The following is an 18,600-nucleotide window of genomic DNA, read 5'->3' on the forward strand; positions in this document are numbered from 1 at the left end:
ATGATTTTATTTCTTGTTTGTTGAGGAAATGTGAGCGAAGCGCGTGTTTTCTCTTGTCAAAAAGAAGCTAATAATATTTCGTAATGAAAATAACAAAGTTTATGTGCCTGAACAACTCTTACCGATCCAAGAACTTCGTTCTCCACAACAGCGTAAGGTGTTTCATGAATTTGATCAGGTTCTTCTTCCTTGACAGATGGTTCCGACTCGCTGTCAGAGGCGCTGATTTCAGCATCTGCGACTACACCATTCTCCGGCTGGCTGACATCGTCAAGGTCTGTGTGTGAAGCGAATACAGGATCTAGCTTTACTACGTGTCGGGTCTCATACTCTAAGACGTGAACAGAAGGAATGGTCATGCGACGGGAAAAGGCGATTTGACTGGATCGAGAAATCGGCGACGGAGGAGCAGACAAGCCTTCGGCTGTGTCTGAGCCTTCCCTCGATATGGCTGATGTGGGATCTGTGGCAGGAGTCACGGGTCTAGCGTCCAGCTGTTTCTCCCAATAAGCTACGGCATGGTACAATTGCTGGAACATCGGCGTCGGAGATGGGCATAAGCTTTTTGGAATGTGCAGCATTTTGGGAGATAAGGGCTGGGGGCAGGACAGCAGGCGTCTTTGTGGTGTATTGGGTGAGGGAGGAGCATAATCCCGCAGAGTCACCAGTGGAGCGCGCAGAAATTGTTCTGAAGATTGCCAGCGAAGAGCAGCAATGCACGAACAACAGCCAGCGTTAGTGACTTTGCCTCAGAGTTGAACCGAAGGTCAGTTTCTCATTTCATTTCTTCCCTTTTTAGTACGCTACGAGTCTTGAAAATATCGAATGATGCCATCTGGTGGCAGAATATGTACTACAGGTTGTCGTATTCAATTTTAAAAGTCCCCGTATATCACATATTTCAGTCTTTACATACACAAACTATGAAAAGAGAAATGCAACCACTTGCACGGACCTCTCAGTCCTTTTATTTTCCTATTATGTATTTAGCTAAAACAGTGACCCAAGCCATCAGTTGATCGCACAGTGCAATGCCATATTGCTTTAGTCACATTTAATTATGTATCCTAATTCGTTCTCCCTTAATTTTCAGAACGTGTTGAAAGTTTGAAAAGGGGGTAAAGTTTATAATACGGCCCAAACTTATGTTTTCTTATTCAAAATTTCATAGTAAAATAGATGTATTTTAACTTGTCAGTCATGTTCAAAAAATTGAAATATCTCTAGTGAAATTTTTTGAGAAACTCTGACGGAAAATGATTTCAACAAATTAAATATTATGAGAAGAAAAACTTGGAAATTCCAAAACAAAAAGAAAAAACATAATCGTTTCAAAGAAAATCATACGTGCTCTGAAAATTTTTGACGCATTCTGTGAACAATTAATCAGCCATTGAAGAGTAATTTACAGAATTTAAATGACGTTTTTCTGAAATATTGGATTTCAGAGATTCTCATCGAAAACTTTATACCAGGGATGGGAATGAGACATGTACTTGTACCGTTTCTCTTCATCCTGGTATCCATAACCAACATTACTACAGTTTCTGTATTCAGTTGACACCTAATTTTCAAGAAATAGTTGACAATCGCAGGAATAACACGAATTTCACAGAATCAATACAAAACACAAATACAAAATTCATTCAAGTTAAGTATTTTTAACCAATCAATTTGACCACAGTTTAGGAAAGGAAAAAAGCTAGATTGTTGAGCTCACCATGATCATTGAAGTGTTTTTCGTAGTCTGCTTCACTCCACTGAGTTTCATGAGTGGTTGTCGCATCATGTTGAGGCGATCGAGGAAGAACGCTACTAGAGCGAACGATAAGCGAAGAACATCGGAGAGAGAGCTCTAATGCATCGAGCCAACATTTGCCAGCAGCTTGAGAAGGTGCTCTGAAGATCAGATAAGACGTGGGAAGAGGTTGGACTACAGCACCTGAAAGAGGAATACTCAAAAGTTCTTTGCCTAACTCCTCTCATGACCGTATACCATGAACATCATTTCGAACTTCGACTCACCAAGAGCCTCTTTCTCAGGACCTCGTGGCGCCCAGATCGATTGCTCCAGCGGATGGAACAGTTTGAAGCAAAACCCGTCTTTTTTACTCGGTCTCTCTATTACTTGACATATATTGAGTAGAATGGTTCCCACCCAGTTGTTACTCTGTAAAGTATTAAAAGCAAGTGCTTGATCCGGTTAGTAATTCGAATAATTTGAATACTACTGGACCGATCAGACCCAATATCTAATCAATTCGAAGTTGAAAATAGTCGCATCGGCTTTGACCAAAATCATTGAAATTCATTGATTCATTGTTGAAATATTACCAATTGAATTGAATCAAGACTAAAGAAATTGTATTACGCGATTAATTCAAATTTTTCGAATCCCTTATCATGAAGATACCTTTATCTTCGGATTCTTGTATAGCAGCAGCAATCCAGGTTTCAAAATGCACCACAACTTGGTCCAACTCTTGAGCGTGCCACGGACCTTGAGCCAGTCGCTCATGACAACAACAGTCGGGTCTTTAAGGGAGCTGAGGAGTTCATTGGCGACTCTTTTTTTCTCCATCCGATAATTTTTCCTCTGTGCTTTGTAGGACTCTTTGCGAGTCAATTTGCCAGCATCGCCAGACTGGAAAATGATGCGTGCATAATTGAGCTATTGAAAGGGTTTTTGGACGCGCGACTCGACTCACCTTTTCTGACGAATTGTCAGCCAGCTTTGGACAGCTTTCACCCATCGCTGCTGGACCTGAAAGCAGTGAAACAGTTTGAGCATTAAAAGCTGTGCTCTAATTTCCCGGAAATTTCAATAGTGATGAGTATTATTGCCGTTGAATGACCAAGAAATGAAGCCGTAAACTTACAGTAGGTAAGGCTTCTCGCGTACGTGTGATAGATTATTGGATTTTAACATATTGCTTGTCCGGTGGATGAAATTAAAACTTGAGAACTGGGACAAGCAAATTTTGAACATCATATCCGGGAAGCAGTTCGTAAGCATGAATGAGGCCGACTTCCTTAATAAAATATTAGGAAATGAGCAAAGGATTGTTCAGAAAATTTCTAGCAATGTTTTTGGCGCCAATAATAGTGGGCACAAATAAAACATTATGTTTATTACGTGATAATAATGAATCTAAAAAAATTCAAATAATAGAAACTAAGATATTAATATATTGAGAACACGATTAATTAAGCTTGGGTGTTGTTTTATCCAATTCTAATATTCTTGGATTTATTTTTCTCACTGACTAAATCCTTACAAAATGTCTGTAAAACATTCAACAAATTTTACATCACTGTTTACATCATTTATATAAAGATTGTAAGTAAAAAACTTACAGAAATCTATATTTATTCACTCTGGGCACGACTGTAAACATTTATTAATGCGAGTTTTGGATTCATTTCTATCACGTAGCAGTAGGTATGTTGATTCATTTATATTCACAACCATTGGCACAAATAATACTGCTGGAGATTTTTGAAACCGTTTTTTGTCTTCTGCCAACTTTTGATTCAAAGAGTGGGGTTCATGAACCCTTAAGAAAAGAATTTGCAGCAAGAACCTTACACCAGATTTCCGTCACGGGTCGTTTGAAACGCGGACTAACCAGAAAGATCTACCGACTTTTTTTTTTCAATTTTCTACTGATCGATACCATTCTCCTGATGTTCTTCACTGCCCTAGATTAATGTTCCGTCCAAAAACGTATTAACTCTCCACCAGAAAATGAATTGCCTTCAAAAAGACTATTTGATTTTCAAAATATAGCGCGCAAGTTGGAACGGTTTGTTATCCGATTTAAAAAAAAAGTGTTCTTAATATTTAGGGAACACTTTTTTATGGAAAAAAAAACCAGAAGTGTCAGAACTTTAGGATTAGCTCACGTTCAAACGACCCGTTCCCTATAAAACTCAAAATTAGAGACACGTTTGAATAAACATTGATGAATAAAGTGTCTATGAGAAATGGTTGAGGGATATTTTTCATGATGGAGTTAAAACGGAACACTGTGGTGCCTAAGAAAGTTCAATTTTGTATTCATTTATTATAATCTTACTTGTTGTCGATGTGTGCAAATCAGGTGTGCTGTGAAATACATTTGAGAAACGTTTTGGAAATTTCATTTTTGAATTTGTGTTACATTTATATTCATAAGCAATTTCAGCATTAGTGGTAAATAAGAAGTTGTGCACTACGGATGTAAAAATATCGCACTGCTAACTGCTTTCAAATATATTATAAGAGATACAATATCTAATCATTCTCTAGCTGTTATCAGCTGTCCATCAGAGTGCTTCCCGTATTATGATTACACTGAAGAAAACCATTTTCAGAGTACATAATTCCGTTCATTGTTGCACGACCACGTTGTAGGGCAAGAAGTTCAAATGCCAAATCCGTAGCCGTGAACTTCAAACAGACCGTAAGTTGAAAATTTTTAATTATTCAAGCTTTCTCGAATTCGGCATTCGTTGAAAATAATATTCTATCGTGATGCGATGCCCAAATGGTGGCTGAAGTATAAAACTTGATAAATGTGTGTTTTTTTACTCATAGCAAAGTTAGAAAATCCTGAAGGATGTCAAAAATCCAGAATGAAAATTGTTTTCGAAATAATCTGCATTTTTCATCGATTTTCACTGATTCAGATTGCGTTCTCAAGTTCTTTGAAAATTCATTGAAGAATTCAAATGGGTTTCGATGTTCAACAAAATGGAGGTAGTTTTTTGAAAATTAAACACATATTTACTCAAAAACCATCAAAGACCCAAATAAAAAATCGAAGAGGGTCTTCCTTCACAAATATTCTAGAAAGGTCATAGTTTTCACATTTCGACGTGTCACAGGATTCCCAATTTTTTCACAAGAAAGCAAAAGAATATTGACAATCAAAAATTCGGAAAGAAGGATTTCAAAAACGGTGCAAGATATCGAGAAAGAGATAGAAAAAAATGTTGCTAGAGCAACATTTTTTGTGTACTTTAGGTAATTTGTAATAACAAGAACTTGAGTTTTTTACTTTTGTTAAATGTCACTCATATTACTGAAATGTTGACTACAGCCACAAAGAGCGTTGACAGTTGATAAAAAGAATTCCAGTCACTCCTTGTTAGAAACACATTGTGGTAACGGTTTGATTTTGAAACAATGATAAAGCGTAAAAGGTACATATATTTATAGATCGAGAAGGCAATTTTATATTCTCATTGTTAGCAATAGAATATTTGAATAAATCATTTGCACAGGGAAAAAATAAATAAAACATTATACGCTGAGTCAGAGGTCACCTGCAGGCTTTGAGTGTAGAGCACACACACACATTCATATATATTATATATATATATATGTAGGTATACCGGAGGCATCTATCATTTAACCGAGTAGTTACAATCAATACACGACAAATGTGAGAAGCTAGACCATTTCAATCGACTTGAAAATTAAGAATTTAACGTTCTACCATGCAAATTTTAAATTACACAAACCATATATGACCATTAGGTGCCAAAATAAATGAATATACAATATTCATAGCTTTGTGGACATATTTTTTTGTATTATTATTATTATTATTATTATTATTATTATTATTATTATTTACTGGGTAATTACACGCACTATCAACGAAAAATGTTCAGTTTTGTTAGAGAATTGATGAAAAGCTGCGATGCAAATGTTTGTAAAATAACAGGTGAGGAATGAAAAAAAACGAGAAAAGATTTTTCAATAGTAATTTAGAGCAGACCAATTGAGAAAACTGGATGATTGATTCTATGAGGGTCAGACAGAATATTGTTCACTTTTGTTCGGACACTAGGTGTGATCTTAAACACGTTGTCTATAAATTTATTTGATTACCGTTTCCATCATGGCTATCAGTTTAGCCATTTGGGCCAGAAATCTAATTTTCTAACCAGGCTGATCTTATTAAAACTCATTTCTTAGCAGTCTAACAAATAGTATTTTATTAATGACAAGACGATATGTAAATTCAAAATTGTGTTCCATTACTCGGTTTAGATAAATTAGGGATATGCGAAGATCAAGTTGTCATACAGTAATCTCAGATTCTGATATAATGTTTCGACGATGGAGTAAACACAAGAAGAAAAAAAAACGAACAAGACATGTGTGGATAATTCAGCTGATATAAATTTGAACAGGTGGTGTTTATAATTGCTGCTAACTTTGATCATTCACAAGCATACCGAATCGTGATCGTTTCTAGTATGTACAACAGGTATTCACACGCTCAGTACCAGTTACGAATAGTTGAAGGATGTTCGGAGCAGGTGCTAATAGGAATTTGACCTAGTAGTTAAGCACAAATAGTGGTCAATGAGAAAGTGAAAATCGTCTCAAAGTATACGTAACAGATAAAATATTCATTTCGCTACTATCACACCATCCATTTGGCACTTTTGCAATAACGAATTAAATTTACTTTCCATCATTGGTAAAAAATTAATTTCAGAAGTTGTCAGGAATTTCTACGAATACTGCAAATTTGTTCTGGCAAATCTCTGACAAATTCTAATCATTTCCAGGAGTTTTGCAGAAAACGAAGTTCCGAAAAAATATTGAGTTCCTTCTGGAAATTCTTAAAAATTTGTTAAAATCCGAAATTATTAGAATGAACTTAAATCTTTTCAAAAATAATACGGTATATCTGACAAATTTCGAGAAACAGGTTGTGAGAGTTATCCAATAATTTTTATCACCGAAGCACTGCGAAGACTTTGTATAAATTTTTGTATAAATATTACCTGTTGAGGATGGTGGAGCACAAGTAGAAATAATTGTACTTGTCGAGAGTGATTCTAATGACGGTAGTTTTGGCAGCGGTGTTGATCCAGCTTGAACACCGCCTTGTCGAGGTTGTCTATCATCTCCGGCCGCTATGATTCAATTTTAATAAACCCAAGTTATCTTGTTGGTCTTTTAAAAATTACGTCACGCTAATCATTTTACCGTCAATAATTCTCCCACTTCAATTGAAATGTCGTATTTTATACTCTTCATGTCCCTGTGCGGTAATTTCAAATAATGTTCACTGTTTTAATTGAGAAAGAAGCTCGTGTAACGATCGAGAGAAACAAACACTCTGTACGATTGCTGAAGAGGCACTATACTCATAAAAAGACTGGAGTCGGACTGACTACTTCATTGATGTCAAGTTATGTTCTTATGCATTAAATAACAGTTAGAGAAAGGCGCTATAGGCGTCGTTAAATTATTTTTCAAACAGCTCATGAAACATACATTTAACAATTCAACGCTTCCGCTCTGCGTTACTCTTCTTGACGCATATATTTTCACCAATACAAGCGCCACGTAATTGATTTGCATGATTTTAACTCTAATCGAAAGGCATCTAATATAATTATATAAAATTTTTTCTACGGTCAGTGAACGCTTACTAACGACAGCTGTAACCACCTTACCAGGTTGAAAATATTAAACATCAATTTGGAGAGGCATTTCTTTAAATACACATGCAAATGTAACAAGCAATGTACAAATACACAAATCATACAGTTCTTTATTATAATCGAGAGATCAGCAGAAATAATGAAAAATGTAACTGTTCGCTTTCGAATTTTGATCACATAAAAGGTCCTCTGTTCCACTGAGGCACCTACTCTGAATAGTTTAATACCTGAAAGACCAAAATCGAAAAACTGTTCAAATTTATATTGTATTTTTCTCAACTTTGTAACTTGGATGATTTGAATTACTGCGGTTTTATCAAGTCACTAGGTTGAATAAAAAATTCTACACTATCGTAAATATCGAGATGCGTGTACCTATTTAATTTTTCTGTCCTTTGACCACCATTTGGGCTACAAAAATCGTCCAAAGTTGAATTGTGAGCAAGAAAACCATTACGAAGTTATTGAAAGAACCTATTTGAATATCCATTCTTGCTACATTTCGCACGGTCTGCAGATTCAAGGATTAACAGTTGTAATAGTAGTTGCACAAAAATATCTCTATCCAAGTGTTCCATTGCTAAAACTGTTCCATCGAAAGAAAAAATGAAATACAACGAGCGAAGAAAGTTTTCTACTACAAATTCAGTAACCGTGTGAAATCTTGTGTGCCATGCATTGGACATGAAAAAATATGATTATTGTAAATCTAAATGCATGCAAGGTTTAAAAACACCAAATTCAAAGTGATTAGGAGTGCAAATAAACGAGAATATAAAATTATATAGACCATATGCGGACCTCATTTTATGTGACAAGAGGTGATTAGTACCTTTTCCAATGAATGATATTCATATTATTCTGTAGACAAAGTTTGGAGACGACGAACGTCGTTCGATATTCCAGAATTTAACGTGAGATTGGCTAGAGCTCGGCATTCAGCGGAATCGTATGGTCCATATCGTACTGCACTAAAATATATTCAACTCAAAAAAAAAAAAAGTTAGAAAAAGTGATATTTGTTCAGGGACTAGCCAATTCTACTACAAGCTTTCAGCCAAATACAGTAACACTCATAACATACTGTAGAAAATATATATGCACCTCAAAAAGGTCATTTTTGAATTTCGACTGTCTCACCTCCCAAATCGGATACGAATCATTCAAAAATAATTCCCCAATATTTTCAGATTCTTATTTCAAGTCTAACCCCTGCTGCTAGAGGGTTGATTTCCTCATTTAACCCTTTTCAAAGGAACAGCAAGTTCGCCAAATGGATTTCGATGAGATTTGATATTTTGGGGCGTTTCTTCGGTCGCTGATTACGAAGCTGGACTCAAAACTTTTTAATTTAAAATATCAGAGCCAATATGGCAATACCAATGAACTCTTGGGATTTTTGTTCGCCATATTGGATCCACCGTTTTAAATTTCAAACTTTGTACTCCAGATTCGTAATCAGCGACCCAAGATACCTCTCTGTATGAAATCTTATCGAAATCCATTTGGTAGATTTACTGTTCCTTTGAAAAGGGTTTAATGGGGACATCAAGCCTCTGGCGGAACGGATGAATTGAGATAAAAATCTGAAATAATTAGGGAATTAGATTTGAATTATTTGGAATAGATTCGGAATGTGAAAGAGTCGAAATTCAAAAATGACCATTTGCCCTTTTACCCTTTTACCCTAATACACATTGAGTCGTTTCATTTGGAAGCAAAACTTTTATTTTTAGTTCCTCTCTGAAAAACATATACACATCAAGAAAAACAAGTCCTCGCTCGTAAATATTTTTTAATTGTTATTATAAAAGGTTGCTCCTGCAATATAAAATCTTCACATGTAAATAACATGGGCAAGATCCAGTTTTTTTTCTAACTTTTATCACTGAGCTACGTCTAACGATAGGATACGCGCATGATTCTACAAGTATTTTGAAGATAATGAAATTCTTTATAAAATTGCCATTTGAATTTTTGAAACAAAGTCAATAGTTTAGCTACCAAAGACGGTTAAGGATAAATTTTTACATAAAATTTTATTTCGAGACTCATAACTTTGCACCGTTTGAGATACGAATTCTTGTTTACCGGACACTTCTTTAGAGAATTTAATTCTCTACAAAATGCTCCCAGGATCGAGCCCACGTCATCAAATGTGACTGAGTAGCAACAATTTGAAAAGAAGACTACATCTTACACATGTTATTTAAATGAAAAAACTTCCAACTCCAAAGAGCGATCTTTTAAAATTAGGTTATTGAAATATACTTCGCCGTGGATTTTTTTCATAAAACAAGTTTACCAGGTGGAAGTGAGAAAACAAAACGTTGCTTCCAGTCGTAACACCCTGATACTCATGTCTATATATACGTAACACAAGTGCTCCAAACTACATATTTTATGAAGAAAGAAGCAAATCGACAATAAATTTTAGAAATATGATTCAAAACACAAGAGTTAAAAATGTTTTTAAATCAGATGGTAAAAGGTACAGGAATACGCTTGATGTATTAACTATTGTGGCCTGCTTCTAAAACATTGACCAACTCTGTTACAAGGAATTTTGAATTCTCTCAATTTTATCCAGTCAATTCGAATTATTTGTACTTTGTCGTTGTATGTTTGAAAATAACTTTATCTGCTAACAGCATTCAAATCTTTTTCAGATATACATATAGGAGATGCTAGAAATCTGCTCTTATATTTGAATAACTCATAATAAATTCTCTTATTACGTATGAATAACAAGCCAAATAAAATTGCTCAGTGAATAAGCAGCTATTGAGAGATATGTATTATTCAAAGGGTAGTTAGAGCAACGGTTAGGAATTATAAGCAACATGTAACATTAGACCTGTCCTTAAGAAGGGCAAAATCGAATTTTAATGGTCCTACCCCCCAAATTGGTTCGAAATAATTAAAAAAAAAATGTCCGAATTTTTAAAAAAATTTCCCTCGATGTTTACCCACGCCTAGGAAGCCTTACTTTTTCACATAAGAAAAGCATTGGTTTTTCGGGATTTTTTATGGCTTTTTACCGCTGCCGTAATTATCAGCTAAAAAATCGCAAATTCTCAGAAAATGTTGACAGTTACGTTACCTTTTTGCAAAATTTTGTTAAAAATTCGATTTTGCCCTTCTTAAGGACAGGTCTAATGTAACATTGTAGGAAAATAAATTTGGCTCTCAACTCTGCACATTTAATCTGGGAGATTTTGAAGCTGCAAGATTTGAAGCAGGTTAATTTGGCCTCGGAGTTTCGATAAATAAGACAGTGAAAAGGTAACAAAATCACTAGTAATATTGATTTTTATGAATTATACTAAGTACATCGATGATTGAATAATACATCAGAGCTATATATGAATTTGTCATGACAACCTTGGTTGAGAAATGCTTCTGTATATTTAAAAAAAAAAAGAAGAAATTCTGCTCAAGTTTTAGCAAATTCTTATTATTTTCACAAGGTTCGAACGTTTTCACAATTATCAGATACCGGCACAGTGTTTTACAAAATTTTCACGTATATAGCAGAGTTTTTGTAATGCTCCAGAAATTTTTAAAAGATATCTATTTCAAAATTCTCCTCTACAATCTCAGATGTATTTTTATTATCAATCGATTTTTTTTCGTTGAAAGATGTTTTAATTTTACTGACTAAAAAATTGATACTGAATTTTCACTTCTGTATTGGAAACCAGAAATCATTTACAAAACCTTGTACCATATCCGTAAGTGTTTAAATGTGTAAGTAACCAGACTAATATCCGAGACTCTTGTCAAAAGTTTTCAGGTACAATTGTTTAGAAATATACAAAAACATTTTTCCACCAAGGAGTGCCGATTGCAATTGGCCTGCAGAATCCTGTCATGTTCTATATGTGCTTGGGCGTTTAATGACAACAATCTATCACTTGTATAAATATACAAACATTTCAGGTAACATTAAAAACCGTGCATCTACTTATCAAAAATGAGATACGATTTGCAGATGAAACATTCAAGAGGCACGCGAAGCGAGACATATTTTCAATTTAGTGTTTGATATCTACGACAAAACTTGCATTGAATTCGCTTCGTAAGAAGTTGAGCTATAGTATCAAGCACTTCAAGTGTTGTTATACGATGTAACAAAGACCGCAATTGAATGAATGCCGATCATTGAATCCGAAAAACTCTAAAATATTTGTTTGACAAGTAGTTCTAAATCTTCCGAATCAAATGACTTTTTTGTTCAATTAAATGTCGCAAATGGTATGAAATTCAACTTCAACTATTAACAGGAATTACTTTCTCAACCGTTGAATTTTTATCCATGCGTGTTAAGATAGGAATAGATGTAACACGTATATGTAAGTAGATGAAATAAGATGGCGATAACATTTATCTCTAAAGGGAATTAAACATTTTTCAAATAGACAACACAGAATACCACCAATTACTGTTTAAATCGCACTTATAATACTCACGACTGCTAAGCGAACGACTGACGTTAGGTGGGGTCATAGTTTTGAATGGCTCAGAAGGATTTCCTACTGAGACAGAATAAGATTCAGATTGTGTTCGACGTTCTCCACCAGGCACCATGATTGGTTGTGAACTCATTTTTTTATTACTGCAATATAATAAAAACAAACATATACATACATACATTTTTGTGCTGTTAGTTCAATTTAACGAATACACATTAGAGATGTAAATACATCCAATTTGATCCGCTGATGTGAATAACTATTGCATGTAATATTTGAAATCATGCAGAACATGGTAGTTAGCAGTAATAACTACTGGAGAGTCGAGTAATGACAAGCAGAATATGACCCAGTCATTTTTACGTCGGATCGCCTTTAAATACAGAGTAGCAGCATCGGATAGTTGTGTATTTATCATACGACTTGAATTATGCATCATACAAGCTTTGCGTTAGAACAAATTCCAGAATTCTATCCATGCGATATGAAAACTGAAGCTAACAAAGCGAGCATCAGATCTTCGGATTATTGGTTCTGCTCAAACTTCCAGGGTCTTTTCCTTGACCTTAAATATAGAGCTTGTGATATGTAATTTCATCTAACAGGCTTCTCTTCACTCCGGTTACAATTATTCATACAGCTAGTAATTGGATGAGTGAAATGCCGTAAGAAATTAAATCTCCTTTCATATCTTTGCGTCAAATATTAATTTTCATCAGCGTCGAATCAAGTTTCAATAATGAGAGATTATAGATTCGATGTGAAAAGATAGATTATTTCAGAGCAATAGTGAAGTAATTACGAATATATAAATTCAACTAGAGAAAGTACATTAGATGAACCTGCACATCAGGGGATCCATATTTAAGACGAAAGACATGGTTTTTTGTAAAATCCATGACCTTGAAGTCTGATATATAATATATATGTGAAATTTACAAAGTTACTGCCATATTCGAATTTCAGAATTATAACTACTGTCTGTTATTTGCCGAACATTGAGCTTCATTTTCTAGACTGGAGAGGAATCAGCGGTGAAAACACGGAAAAACGAATCTTGAGTACTGAATTTGACTATCAAAAATAGATAATCACATATTGGTTGGATTACTTTGCTTAGATAACGTGTAACCTAGAAAAAATAATATCGGCAAAACCGAAAGAAGAATAAATTACACAATAACGAAAATTTAACAGCAATATTGTTGAATTGATAATTATTCCAATAATAGTCAGAGTCTAAAACGGGTTCGACGCCGTTTCGACGTAAATAAAGTTCAAAGATTTAGTATTTTTCGCGGTTCATATTTTCGACACAAGTTTTCAAAATACCAACTTTGAGCCGAAACGATGCCTAAATAACGCCGAAATCGGAAAGTTGAATATTTTTTACCGCTATTGACGTCATGTTGGCTTGCGAAATATTGATGTCCGATTCAATTAGTCAATTACATGTCATCAATCAATGCATCCATTTGACACGAAACAACCAGTAGCTACAAATTGTCCTCTTGGAGTTTGTTCAAATAATTTCGTCTATAAATTTCAGTGGTGAAACCAAGTGCGAATTTTATTCCTCTCGATATTCCAACAAACTTACATTGACAATATATATGACCAGCTTATTATTGTCCTGACGAAAAATCAATTTCGGCACGCGAAAATGAAAGTATAATAGAGGACAAACGTATATTTGAATGCGAATAAATTCACGGGAAGATTCACACCCTTTCGAGATAGTGATTAATCAATATTTTGAACGTAAACAGCGCACATTGACAGGAGCGCTGTTAACTTTGATAGCTTTATTGACTACAAGTAAGCGTGTATAATACACAGTAGGCATAATACGCATGTGTCACTGTATCAATGAATCGAGGTCAATCAACCAACTGAAACACGTACGTATAATTATAATGACCGTTGAAAATGATTGTTTCCCGAGTGAATGAGATCATGCGACGTCGAATAAAATCAATTTCAAATAACGCGCAGAGAGAATCACCTCCTAAGCGTAGAACGTATTACGTCACTCTGCTGAATACGTGAAAAAAAAAGTGTGTGTGCGGCACAGGGAAACGAAACTTGAAATGTGGGAAGAAATATCGCCCAGAGTTACGCTTTAGGTTTTTCGCGAGCGTCTGGCATCGATATCAAAATGTAATAACGTCTAGTTTACGTTACTTGCACACCAGACTCTCGCTAAAAGTACACTTCGTCCGCATCGTCCGTATCCAGCATGCGCCCATACATTACGTGTATCATATATATATGTAGAAATGCGGTGTGCGCACTGCGGTACACCAACACTCTGCTATATTACGGCACTACATTCTGTAACTGGTAATTGAAAACTGAAATAACACACACGTTGTACTGGTTAAGAAATTAAACACTTACTGCGTTCCGGTATGGCATCCACTGTTCACCTTTCGCTTGTATTCATGTTCACAATGAATATTTATATCGAAATTACACAAGTAGAGCAAGAAAAAAAAAACTACGTATCTGGCAACAGCGTTCTGTACAGGCAGGCAGTTATTAAAATAGCGAGCGTTTTTTCTTCGTTAGAATAACTAGTTGCACACGATTAATAATCAACTAATCACTTCAATTAGGATTTCGTTTACACGCGTAAATTCATTAAATGTATCCAAATTGAACATTTAAATTCATCTGTTGTTTGGATGGATATTATTTACGTACGTAGCGCGTTCTCCGGACGGATCATAAATACTACACGTGCGACGTTAACGACGTCAGGGGAGTGACTGACACTCTGACAGTTTGGTTATTCGGTTCAGTCGGTACGAGAGTTCGGCGCAATTCTGTTGCGATCGAGATCCACCTGGTTCCGATATTCGATCAGAACTGTTTTCCGTCCCATCCGCTCTGCCGGATTGTCGCTCGGTTATGTCTCGCTCCTAGGGAGTTTTTACCGCTCGCGATAAGGAAAAATCGACGCGTGGTGGTAATATTCAATGATGTCTTAAACTTCCGGCTAATTTATTTTCGGTCCGGAACAAAATTCAAGCTCGATTTTAATCTTTAGCTCTGCCTTCAGCCAGTCACGCACGTGAGCACTGGGATACTACCTTTATGTGTATAAACCGATAGTGTAAACGCGCTCGCCGGTCTGTTGTTATTAGAAGTCTATGGAATTTGCGAAGTCTAGCAGTTTCGTAGCTCCATGTTTTTTCTACTGGATGATATTTGGGAAATTTATGAATTTGAAAACAATTATAAAATTCCTTAATGGTTCGTTGTTCTTGTCGGTTACCCATGTAAACAAATAGCTGCCTGAAATAAGACGGCATTGGTGTTTCCTGTAAAAACCTTCTACGAATCGCATTGCAAGATCATCGATTAGTCGATCTTGAGCATCCCTGTAGCCAGTGACTCTTTCGTACAAAGGGAACACTAGCGACGCCAATTCGTACAAAAAATAAACCTGATATAAACGATTACTCTACAAGTTTGTCACTTCACCCATTTGAATATGTGCTCCTTGTGTAGTCTCAATGGTTTGAATGTTACTTGTCTATTTGTGCGTATTTTAACGTGTTGTGCCTGATATTTCACAGAAAATAAGAAATTATTTGAAAGAAATGTCGCGCAGTAAGTAAGGTTAACTTTAATTAGGTACTATTTGATATTTTTATTCATAATGGGTATGCGGTTGGTGTTTATTCCACGAAAGGAAATTAATGAACTATAATTGGTTTGATACTATAGCTTCGCAGAGCGTGCGTCGTCAACTGCAGCGACTGATTGCACGATTTAAGTTTGAAGAATTAGAATTAGCAGTGCTACCCATTTTTCCTGAATTGACGTGGAACAAGTTGAGGTCGTTGTTGATGAAGCATCATCAAAATTTTACAACTCGTGCATCTATTAGCATCATCGAACAAATTATAACAGTATGTATGGATATTACAGAAATAGAATATCGAACTAATTTTTAACATTTTTACAAATATCAGTATTTCTGTGCCTTTAAAATAATAATTGATGTACATATTTTCTTATAGACTGCAAGAATTGGAAACAATGACTTAAGAGATAGACTATCAATCCTAGAAGTGATAGGTATAGCGTTGAAATTAAGTGACAAAAATATCACAAACTGTTAAGGTATCTGATGATTAACTGTCAGATTTCAATTTTTTTCACAGAGGTGAGTCGGCATTCGAATCAAAGAATTTGGACATGTCACGAATTGCGTGGCGAGACCATGACAATGTCTGGTTCTCAATCAGACAGCGAAATTCGAGATAGAGTTGCAAAAGAATTTTTGAGAAGTGTGCAGAATATGGAAGTGCAAATTACGTCATACAATGGGATAACTTTTTTGACGCTACGATCAAGCAAAAGATCTACAAGTCGACGAGTCAAAAATGTTGAAACTTTATATTTTGCCTTTTGTAAAGGAGAAAAATATTTCTTCAGTGGGAAGAAAAATGTGGGCAAAAATTATTTACTGGCTATGGCGCAAGGCTTGGGCTATACCAATACAAAGCCTGGCAAACTGTCAGGTAGAGATTTGAAATCGCTGATAAAGCTGCTTAGGGCGAAACAGCAAGGAGCGATGAACAGCGAAAATATATCTGTTCCTCCTGTCTATCCAGGGTTGCAGCCTGTAGTTCGGTAAGATCTGCTGTTCGATTCCATTTCAATTTCACGATCATTTTCGTGATGAACAGACTTTCCTAGTAAAAAAATCTCAGAAATGTATTATTTTTTTGAATAGTTCTGACAAAAATTCTATACTGTTTCTGGATGGGTTTAAACTAATCTATTAATTTCGAATTTCAACAAAATCTAAAGATGTTTTGGAAACAATTTGCATTTTTTCAAACTTCTTCTTACATTGATAACCTTAAAAACTCTGAACTTTCTTCTTCCTGACTATTTCTGACCAAATCAAAATAGAGGTGTAAATCGAATCAATTTCTGGAGAAAATTCGTATTTTGTTATTTAAACTTAATCATGTATCATAAACCTGAAAAATATCTGGTCTAGAGTTGCTGCATTTTTCTTGATATTACTGCATTATTTAGAAATTTCCAAGAAACAGTTGAAATAATTTTTCTGAAATGGAATTGTAAAGTTTTAAACATATCTGCAAAAGTATACTTTCAGTAACATTAGAATTATGATGTCTGTTCAGAAATTTTATGGTAATATCAAGGTTTATCCGTAAATCTGCCGAAATTCAGTTTGCGCATGGAATTGTGATGTTTCTACAAACTTTCTAGAAATTAATAGAATGTATCAGAGATTTTTAAAAAGAGATGCGATACTGTCACATTCTGATAAATTCACATCGTGCGTCGAGTCGTAGAAATTTGTATTATTTTATGAAAATAATTTCCCACAATTGCTCAAGCTTATTATTTACCCTTGCAGAAGTACAGGTATAGACTTTACTGAATCAAAACAAAGAGGGGAATACATAGATAAATGTTTTGGGACTGAGGCCCCGAAAACTGAGATGCTGGCTGTTAATATTGCTTCTGAAGTGTGGGACTGTCCGGAGTTAGTTCCTGAAATGGAGGGAGAATCTGGCATTTGCAAGTGAGTAAACAACATTTTAGAGTACATCACATTTTTAATTTCCAATCCCAAATCATCTTTGTATGGCAGCGCCATCATCCTGTATAAAACTTTTGAATGTTGAATTTTATCTTCTAAAAGTTCTGATTTGTTTATTGTTGATTTTACAATATGGTGAATCTATTATACTTGTGACGTAATGTATTTCAAAAGATTTAGACACATTCATAACAGAAGCTCTTTCCCAACTGCACTTTGCATATTTGGTTTGTTGAGCTTCGTTTAACATGAAAATGGAAAAAACATTTAGTGTAAACTATTGAAAAACTAGATGCTTAATGTGTTGCTCAAGATAAGACAGTTTGAACTTTATCCACTTGGTAGTGTATTCACTACCCTTCATTTTGAAAAGTCCCTGTTGGCCTGTAACGAGTTCAGAATAAAATTTCCCTGGAAGTAAGTATTTTAGAACATTGTGTATTCATTATGATTAATTCTAATTTATAGGTGGGAATTTCACAGCACTTACATACCAGGCATGATAAAGAAATTAGTGCAGCGTCGTGTTCTGACTATTCCATTACCAATTTATGTTCAGGACATGTTGATAATAGGGAGGAATGAAACGACTTTGCGTTCATATTGAGCATTTTAATATCCGACGTTTGTCAATCAAGGAACAATGGGGCTCTGGAGGATACCAAGGTGACAATGGTTCTGGGGTATTAATGACGATATTTAGTAATTTCGATACTGGTTCGAAGGTTTTAATGACGATGCTAAATTGTTTAGTCAGCTCAAAATAAATTCTGCAAATAATAAGATTTATTTCGGGCTTTTATCGATCAAAATAACGATGCAAACGGTGCTAGTTATATTTATTTTAAGACGTTGCTATCATTTTTTGAAATTTTACAAAAATGATCCTACAACAGCGATATAAAATAGATCCATCAAAATGAAACTAGTACCTGAAATTCACTAAAATCGGTTAAAATTGATTTCTTTTACATCGTGAAATGCGGGGGTGTCACCTATGTTGACTTTTATCCAGTCCTACATATAACTGATGGAAAAAAGCTGTAGCCAACGCAATTTTACCGGATAATAGTC

The 18,600-nt window shown here is 35.0% G+C and overlaps 2 protein-coding genes across 9 annotated transcripts in view; one reads left to right on the top strand and one right to left on the bottom strand.

Annotated features, from left to right (window-relative positions):
* Positions 1–14,716, bottom strand: part of LOC107223961 (oxysterol-binding protein-related protein 8) — a 26,426-nt gene extending 11,710 nt beyond the window's left edge. For 2 of the 7 annotated variants that reach the window (XM_046733099.1, XM_015663846.2), the window contains exons 1-8: positions 14,331–14,714; positions 11,928–12,073; positions 6,790–6,921; positions 2,709–2,764; positions 2,414–2,644; positions 2,026–2,170; positions 1,721–1,942; positions 123–277 (exon numbers count right to left, since the gene is read on the bottom strand). In XM_046733099.1, coding sequence (XP_046589055.1) covers positions 123–277; positions 1,721–1,942; positions 2,026–2,170; positions 2,414–2,644; positions 2,709–2,764; positions 6,790–6,921; positions 11,928–12,063 — 1,077 coding nt within the window. In that variant the 5' untranslated portion in view covers positions 12,064–12,073; positions 14,331–14,714. Of the gene's footprint in view, positions 1–122; positions 278–1,720; positions 1,943–2,025; positions 2,171–2,413; positions 2,645–2,708; positions 2,765–6,789; positions 6,922–8,287; positions 8,416–11,927; positions 12,074–14,330 lie in introns of those variants that run through there. The other 5 variants (XM_046733105.1, XM_046733100.1, XM_046733103.1 and 2 more) reach the window with 5 other exon arrangements.
* Positions 4,360–18,478, top strand: LOC107223943. Of its 2 annotated transcripts, none has more exons than XM_046733110.1 (6): positions 4,360–4,445; positions 15,666–15,850; positions 15,962–16,019; positions 16,106–16,577; positions 17,341–17,508; positions 17,995–18,478. In XM_046733110.1, the coding sequence occupies exons 2-6, from the start codon at positions 15,788–15,790 to the stop codon at positions 18,131–18,133; spliced, it is 900 nt and encodes a 299-aa protein (XP_046589066.1). In that variant the 5' UTR covers positions 4,360–4,445; positions 15,666–15,787; the 3' UTR covers positions 18,134–18,478. The 2 variants fall into 2 exon arrangements, with proteins under 2 accessions (XP_046589066.1, XP_046589065.1); XM_046733109.1 differs by lacking the exon at positions 4,360–4,445 and adding an exon at positions 15,364–15,548.
* The last annotated feature ends 122 nt before the right edge of the window (positions 18,479–18,600 follow it).

Source organism: Neodiprion lecontei, chromosome 2, assembly GCF_021901455.1.
Source record: "Neodiprion lecontei isolate iyNeoLeco1 chromosome 2, iyNeoLeco1.1, whole genome shotgun sequence".
NCBI classification, from domain to species: Eukaryota; Metazoa; Arthropoda; class Insecta; order Hymenoptera; family Diprionidae; genus Neodiprion; species Neodiprion lecontei.